The sequence below is a fragment of the Olea europaea genome, chromosome 11 (genome assembly GCF_002742605.1).
Source record: "Olea europaea var. sylvestris chromosome 11, O_europaea_v1, whole genome shotgun sequence".
NCBI classification, from domain to species: domain Eukaryota; kingdom Viridiplantae; phylum Streptophyta; class Magnoliopsida; order Lamiales; family Oleaceae; genus Olea; species Olea europaea.
The window spans coordinates 8360810-8369425 of NC_036247.1; the positions used below are offsets into that span (position 1 = coordinate 8360810).

Genomic DNA, 8616 nt, shown 5'->3' on the forward strand with positions numbered 1-8616 from the left:
GTCAATATACGTTCAGGTCTTCCTCCAGCAAGTTCATCCGTCTCGAATAACCCTCCACTTCCTGAAAAACACCATATCTCTCAAGAAGAGTTGTCGGAGATGTCAGCACCTCCTCAAGCTGTTGTTTCCATCGGAGCTTTTGAGGAACTTCGCCAGCTGGTCGTTGCATTGACCCAATTGCTAAGTTAGAGAAATTCGCACCCGTCACATACCCCAACACCTGAAGGTGGCTTTATGGCAGATGCTTGGGCTCGAGTCCATCATGCAGCCCATGATGACGGTAGGGTTGGAACCTCAGGGGTACCACAAGTAGCATCAGGTTCAAGGTCCGTTACAATAGACTCCGCCAAATTTGCTAGAATTATTCAAGAAGGGATAGCAGCAGGTATGCAAGAAAATACTCAGGTTGCAACAGGGTTCACCCCCAATACACCATTCACTCCAGAAGTCCTCTCGTATTCCCTTCCCGATAGGTTCAAGTATCCTCGGATAAAGGAGTACGACGGGACAACTGACCTCATCAATCATCTCAATGTGTACACGGATATCATGAATTTACAGGTTACACCTGATGCGGTAATGTGCAAGGCATTCCCCCAAACCCTCACAAATGCAGCTAGAGATTGGTTTTCCACATTGGAATCGAACTCCATCACCTCCTTCTCAGATTTGGTTGATAAGTTCTCCGCTTTCTTTGCGAGCAGCAAACGAATCAAAAAGACAGCCGCATCACTCATGCAGATGCGTCAAAGACCCAATGAAACACTGCGCAGTTTCATGACCAGATTCAATAAAGAAAGGCTTCAGATCCCCGATCTACATATCACAGCTGCAGTCTCAGCTCTGACATACGCCATTAAGTGCGAAGCATTCAAAATGTCCATGTCTAAGACCTCGCCGAAGTCAGTCACTGAGCTATTCACACGGGCTGAGAAATACATCAATATGGAAGAAACCATGGCCCCAAAAAGGTAAGTTACCTCATCAAGGAGGTTGGATCAGAAAAGGCCACATGAGTCCAGCTTAAGACAAGAGACACCTAGGGTCAAACCAAGAAAGGATCTACCTTCAATGGCTTTTACCCATCTGAACACTTCGAGGTCCAACATCCTTATGGAAATCAAGGACTCTAGGGAACTGAAGTGGCCTCCCCGATTGTGGTCTCTCTCGGATACTCGTGACAAGAGTAAATACTGTGATTTCCATAGAGATCATGGCCATACAACGGAAGACTGTCTGGCCTTAAAGCGGGAAATCGAAGCTCTTATAAGAAGGGGATTTCTGAGCTCTTACATTAACAATGACAAACGCCCGAGGAATAATCAGAATGGAGGCAAAGGCCTAGAGGATCGGGAAAACAAGAAACCAACTGCAAGCACTATCAATATCATTGTCGGAGGCCCAGCCTCGGGAGGAGATTCTAGCAGCGGGCGAAAACAGTATGCCAGGCAGCCTCCAATCATCTCAACACCAGATCTTGGTCGTACAGAGGACCTCACTATTGGAATGGATGACTTGGAAGGCATAGCACTCCCCCATGATGATGCATTTGTCATAATAGCCATCATCGCCAACTTTGAAGTCAAAAGAATTCTGGTAGATAACGGGAATGCAGCAAACGTACTGTCTCATGAAGCCGTTGTTCAAATGGGGATTTCATCAAAACAACTCAAGCCAGTGAAAACACCCCTCCAAGGATTTGGAGATGGGGTCATCACCCCGAAAGGTATCGTCGGGTTACCCTTAACATGGGGGCCGAAGGTAAACAGGTGATGCAAATCACTACCTTTGAAGTTGTCCGTACGCCAATGGCTTACAATGCCATATTGGGACGACCACTACTCAACAAAATTTGAGCTATTGTCTCAACTTTCCACCTGACTATGAAATTTCCTACTTCTAATGGAATCAGGGTAGTCTGAGGCAACCAAACGGTGGCCCGACAGTGTTATGTGACTAGCGTTCGAAAGATAAAAAATGACGTCATGCAAGTTACAGAGCTCGAGCTCGAGCTCGAGCACAAAAATCACGGAAGGCTGGCTCCGGTAGAAGGATTAGAAGAGGTCGAGATCGAGCCTGGAAGAAAAGTGACAATTGGTCAGGGGTTAGATACAGCGGTCATGTCTGAACTTCTAAGTTGTCTCTCTCGCAACATTGATGTATTCGCTTGGAATATTGAGGACATGCCTGGAATTGATCCAAAGGTTGCAGTACATAGACTTAACGTAAAACTGAAAGCAAGGCCTGTGAAGCAAAGGAAGAGGCAGTTTGCACCGGAAAGACGAGAAGTCATAAAAGAGGAGATTGCCAAACTTGTTAACGCACATTTCGTTCGAGAGGTACAATATCCTGAATGGCTTGCCAATGTAGTTCTTGTCAAGAAAGCTAATGGAAAGTGGCGAGTTTGCATTGACTTCACATATCTGAATAAAGCATGCCCCAAAGACAGTTATCCCCTACCTCGAATTGACAATCTCGTAGATAGCATGTCAGGTCATATGCTGTAAAGCTTCTTAGATGCTTTCTCGGGGTATCATCAAATTCTCATGGCAGAAGAAGATCAAGAGAAGACCTTGTTCATGGCAGATTCAGCCATCTACTGCTACAGGGTCATGCCGTTTGGACTGAAGAATGCTGGAGCAACATATCAAAGGTTAGTAAACAAGATCTTCGCCAAGCTAATTAGGAAAACGGTCGAAGCATATGTGGATGATATGATGGTCAAGAGCAAACAGTTGAATAGCCATGTTTTTGATCTAGAGGAAGTGTTTGCTACGTTACGGAGGTACAACATGAAGCTCAACCTGGCAAAATGTGCATTTGGGGTGGCATCTGGAAAATTCTAGGGTTTTATGATCACACACAGAGGAATAGAGGCAAATTTCGATAAAATCCAAGCTCTGATAAGTATGGAGGCCCCTAAGTGCAAAAGGGAAATTCAGAAGTTGACAGGCCGTATAGCAGCACTAAATAGGTTTGTTTCCCGGGCAGCTGACAGACGTTCCCCCTTTTTCAAACTACTTAAGGGAAATAAAGGGTTCGACTAGAACAAGGAATGCAACTTAGCTTTTCAAGAGCTTAAACATACATTATCAACGCCTCTAGTCCTTACTAAACCCGAACCCGGTGACATGCTGTTATTATACTTGGCCGTTTCTCAGAATGCAGTAAGCGGTGTCTTGGTAAAGGAAAAAGGAAGAGTTCAACAACCTATCTACTATGTAAGTAAAGTGCTCCTCGATGCAGAAACACGATACACACTTGCGGAACAGCTCGCCCTTACTTTAGTAATAGCTGCCAAAAAATTACGGCCATACTTCCAGTCACATCCAATTGTTGTGCTCACCAACCAACCTCTCAGACATATACTTCAGAAGCCGGACGTCTCAGGAAGACTACTGAAATGGGCAATTGAACTCGGCGAATTTGACATAGAATTCAAGCCACAACCTGCAATCAAGGCCCAAGCTTTAGCCGACTTAGCAGAGCTTACTCCAAGATCCTCAGAAACACCGGTTAGGGACCTGAACTCGACCTCAGAAATATGGGAAATTTTTGTTGACGGAGCATCCAATAGCCCGAGCTCGGGGGCCGGTGTTATCATTACAAGTCCGGACAAGATTACGGAGATACAATGCGCTCTCAGATTTAAAGTCCAAGCTACCAATAACGAAGCAGAGTACGAAGCCGTTGTTATAGCCCTCGAACTCATGAAAAATCTTGAGTGCGAGCGCGTTAAAGTTTTCAGTGACTCACAGCTAGTGGTCGGGCAAATCAAGGGGTCTTTCGAAAGAAAGGATGAAAAAATGAGCTTATATTGTTTGAAAGTACATGACCTCCAGAGGCAGTTCATAAGTTGTGAAATTCTGAAGGTAGCCAGAGCCGAAAATGCCAAGGCCGATGCATTATCCAGACTCGTCTTCATAGGTGTTGAAGAGCTCGATAGAACCGTGCACATCAAGATGGTTGCAGAACCAAGTATAGCCTAGAAGCCAAGTATCATGGACATCGACCATGAGCCCTCCTAGATGGATCCAATAGTTGATTACATAAGTAATGACAACATTCTTGCAGACCCTCGACTTGCCCGAAGCATTCGGTATAGAGCTGATAGATATTGTATAATCGAAGGAGTCCTGTTTCGTAAAAGTCTCACACTTCCTTATCTAAGATGTCTCAGACCCTCCGAGTCTCTTCAAGCAATGACTGAAATTCACGAAGGCATTGTGGAAATCACCATGGAGCCCAAGCTCTTGCATATAAGTTGATAAGGTATGGATACTACAAGCCAAGTCTGAAGAAAGATGCCACAGATTATGTCCGGAAGTGCGACAAGTGCCAAAAGTTTGGCCACATCATACATACTCCTGCTGAAGAACTAACATCCACTCACTACTCAGCTCCTTTCGAGCAATGGGGAGTTGATATTCTTGGGCCTTTCCCCTTGGCCCGAGGACAATTAAAATTTGTAGCTGTGGCAGTGGAGTATTTTACAAAGTAGGTAGAAGCCGAACCTCTAGCAACAATTTCAGAGCCGAAGCTCAGGTCATTCATATGGAAGTCCATCATATGCAGATTTGGGATACCAAAAGTCCTCATCATAGATAATGAAAGGCAATTCGACAATCCCCAGTTCAAGAACTTCTGCGCCAGCAATAGGATTGATCATCGCCTGACCTCGGTCTCACACCTACAAAGTAATGGGTTAGCCGAAGTAACTAATCGAATCATATTACAGGACCTCCGAACAAGGATAGGGGACGCCAAGGGTGACTGGCCTGACATGCTGCCTTCGATACTATGGGCATATAGGACTTCGCACAAGACAGCAACTGGTGAAATGCCATTCATGCTTGCTTTCGGACTTGAGGCTACCATTCCAATCGAGGTTAGCCTCCCCACAATAAGAAAGCTCAAGACAAATAAAGAGACGCAAACTACCGAGCACCTCGACTTACTTGAAGAGGTAAGGGAGCAAGCTTCCCTTAGGACTACAAGTTACCAAAACAGAACGGCAAAGCACTTCAACAAAAAGGCCCAGACCAGAAGATTTAGAGTCGGCGATCTTGTTCTTAGGAAAGCAGAAGCGGCCGTACACCAACCAGGGAAACTTGGGCCAACATGGGAGGGACCCTACGAGGTCATAAGAAAACTTAAAGGTGGAGCCTATAGCCTCAGAGATACATCGGGGAAACCACTCCCAAGGCCATGGAACGCCAATAATCTGAAAATATATTACAAGTGATTAGCTATAACTATAATTTTTGTTTAGGGCTTGCATGCCCACTTCATGTTTTCTTAATTTCGTTTTTTACTTTTCGGGCTCTAATGCCCCGTTAGCTCATGCTCGAATAAGCTCGGGCATCAAATGCCCTTAAGCATTTTTAATAGCATATAAGAAGTTTTCTTTATGATATTGATCCCCTATTAAATTAGCATAAGGCCGTGCCCCGCGCATACAGCTAATACTTTTACATAAATTAGCGTAAGGCCGTGTTCCACGCATGCAGCTAATACCTTTACTAAATTAGCGTAAGGTCGTGCCCCACGCATGCAGCTAATACCTTTATTAGATTAGCGTAAGGCCGTGCCCCGCTCATGCAGCTAATACTAAATTAGCGTAAGGCCGTACCCCGCTCATGCAGCTAATACCTTTACATATTCCACACACGACATCAAGCAGTAATAGGTCGGGCATAAAAGCCCAACCTCACCGATCCCAAAATGATGAGAAATGAAATAATCATCAGATCGAGTTCGGGACATGATAAAATTGCTCGCTTCTAATCTTCCCCGACCTCATCAGTCCCAAAATGCTCAACCAAGCATGAATTCTGAGATCGAGGTCGGGCCATGTTATAGTTGCCCCCAACAATACACGATCGAACTTAAAAATTGAGGTCTACCCTCGATATGAGCAAGAAATCAACTCAAATAAACACTAGTGCACGAACTAGTTGCCCCCAACAATACACCACTGAACTTGGAAATTAACGCCCCACGATCAGTATTGTTTAAAGGATCAATGTATCCATAGTTCGACAATAAGAAGTACACCCGAACTATTTCATACACATGAGCTATGAGTTTAAAGATTAGGACACGTGACATACACTAACAACCGAACTCTAAACTATAATGAAAACTCGAATTCAAAATTACAATACGCACAGGATCAACGCTCGATCTCATAGGAATAATAAAATGCATGAACTGATAAAATTCCCTCTCAAAGACAGAGGCCCAGTTCGGGCAATAAACTTTGCATTTAATCAAAATCAAAATAAGTACATAAGCCCAGATCGGGCAGACAACATTAGCAAAAAGAAAAAAAGTTACAAAAATGTCAGAATAGGGATTGGGGGATGGTCTAATCTAGGTCGATGGGGTCGCTCCTCCCTCCATTGTCAGGGGTCCCAGCATCGTCGCCATCATCATCCCCATCACCCTCAGAAGAGGATAGATCGAGATCCTTAGCAAGCTCATTCACAGTTTTTAATTCCTCCACTACGGGCTTCAAATTCTCGGGGAGCTTGGTCCTAAGGAATGACCGAGCTAGCCGCAACCCATAGTAATACGAGCCAAACCCGTACTGACCCAGGATAGTCTTGAACTCATCAGACTTTTTGAAGTCATCAACGGCCTGAGCTCGAGCTTCTGCTCGAACATTCGCAAGCTCCGTCTCAAAAGAGCTTTGGGACTGAATGAGCTCGAGCTTCGCCTCCTCAGCTTCGTCTCTTGCCAACCCAACCTTGTCCTCAACTTTCTTGAGGTCCACCTTAGCCGCCTCCAGGGCCTTTCAAGCTCCTGGGCCCTCTTAGACGCAACCTCGCTCTTAACCTCGAGCTCGGCTATGGGATCTGAGGAATTCAACCCCTTGAGTCCAAGACCCCAAGCTACGCTTAGTGTCTACAAAAACAAGTTTGGAGCCCGACGTTAGTGCAAATTAAGAAACCAGTCGAGGGTACCAGAGCATTCATATTAAAAATCGACCTTCAGTGTAAGGAGCTTGAGAGTCCGAACTCCTTCATTCATCTTGAACTCCTTCTCATACTTATCAACTATGCCCTGGATAAGAGCACAGTCGGCGTACTCCTCGAGCGACTTCGTGGGCATATGGTCGTCATCATCAGCTAAGAGGTCTGACCCATAACAAGGGGTACGAAATCAGACTTGTTGTTAAGGGATTGGCTGCCTTGAAGGGGTCGGGTTTTGTGAGCTCTGCCCTAAGTCCCCCATGGTTGGACGGGCGGCCTCCCGTGCCCGCTTCTTTCCCTTGGACGAGGTCGTCGTCGGGGCTTTAGACTTCGGGCCCTTTGCCTTTTTATGAACGTTGTCCAAGAGGGCTGACGGATCGAAAGACATCTCGAATTCTACAAGCAGAAATACAACAAGGCATTAGCTCGAACTATAGATCGATGTTTACACATGAAATATCAAAGATTGCATAAAAAGAAAGATCGTACACTCGAGGCCTTTCACGTTAGCAAGGTCAAGGGTGTTGTCTTCAAGCAAAAAATTGATCTTGTCTGCAAAGGGGTCGTGGTTCACTAACCTCAGCCCATCTTTCTCTAGAACCTCAAAATAGGCCTGACCTTCGTTAAACTTATCTTTATCGGAGATTTCCCACCTCAGGCTAAAGGGATGATCGAGGTCTTGAGGTTTCACCAAAAAGAAACGTTCCTTCCAACCTCTAAGTGAGCTCGGGGTATCAGGAGTTCTTAAAACCCCCCTCCCCTTGGTTGATAAATAAACAAAACAGTTATACCCCGGGGAGAATTTCATATCAAATACCATTCGAAGTAGGTCGACCCTAGGCTCAACCTCGAGGCACCTACATAGTTTGAACAAATACACCAATAACCTCCAACCGTTCGGAGCTAGTTGACCCGGACACAGGTAGTATGAGGTCAGAAAATGGATGAAAAATGGGTGAAGAGGCCACCTAAGCCCTGTCTTAAGAGCGTCCCTAAAAAAGGTCATCTCCCCCTCTCGAGCTCCTAACACGGTCTTAGTTGGCCCTAGAGTTCTAATGTCACAAATTGGCATGACCATGAACTCTCTAGCTATTTTAATAATTACATGTTCTTTGTACTTGGTCGGCTTCTTAAGGTCTGTCAGGACGTCGATATGGGAGTTAACAGGGATGGCCATAGGAATAATGGAAGTTTTTACATCTTCAGGCCTATCACTATGGTTCGAGTCCCTAGGAGCCTGGCTACTGTCACTACTACTCGACCCAGTACCATCACTACTCGACATTACACTAATAATCAAATAAAACAACTTAAAGGCTCGAACTTTTACCTCTGTGGATGATCGCTCACAAACCCCACTAATCCCCGAACTCGAGCTCGATTTACTGGGAAATGAGAGTGAAAAAGTGAAAAATGGGGGTGAAAGTTGGGGTATTTATAGGGGACTGAGGAAGACCAACGGTCATGCAATCTCAACCCTTGGACCAAGATACGTGGCGAGAATCTAAGGTCGTGCCTTAACATCACACGTGGCGACCATCTGAGATTTCTCTTTGACATCCCATCCAACACTCGACACGTGGTAAAACACCTGGACGTTCATGCCTCTACATCTTCGCTCGTAGATCAAGATGGGATG

General features: G+C 45.3%; 1 protein-coding gene across 1 annotated transcript; it reads left to right on the top strand.

Annotated features, from left to right (window-relative positions):
* Window positions 1–234: 234 nt before the first annotated feature.
* LOC111404411 lies at window positions 235–1773 on the top strand. Its single transcript, XM_023033222.1, has 2 exons — window positions 235–971; window positions 1023–1773. Exons 1-2 carry the CDS (start codon window positions 235–237, stop codon window positions 1771–1773), a joined length of 1488 nt encoding a protein of 495 aa, XP_022888990.1.
* Window positions 1774–8616: the final 6843 nt, after the last annotated feature.

Excerpts from the sequence above, each read along its gene's own strand:
- LOC111404411 (XM_023033222.1), top strand. The coding sequence starts at position 235 with ATGGCAGATGCTTGGGCTCGAGTCCATCATGCAGCCCATGATGACGGT. Across the intron at positions 972-1,022 it reads GAAACCATGGCCCCAAAAAG|CTTAAGACAAGAGACACCTA; the intron begins GTAAGTTACCTC and ends ACATGAGTCCAG.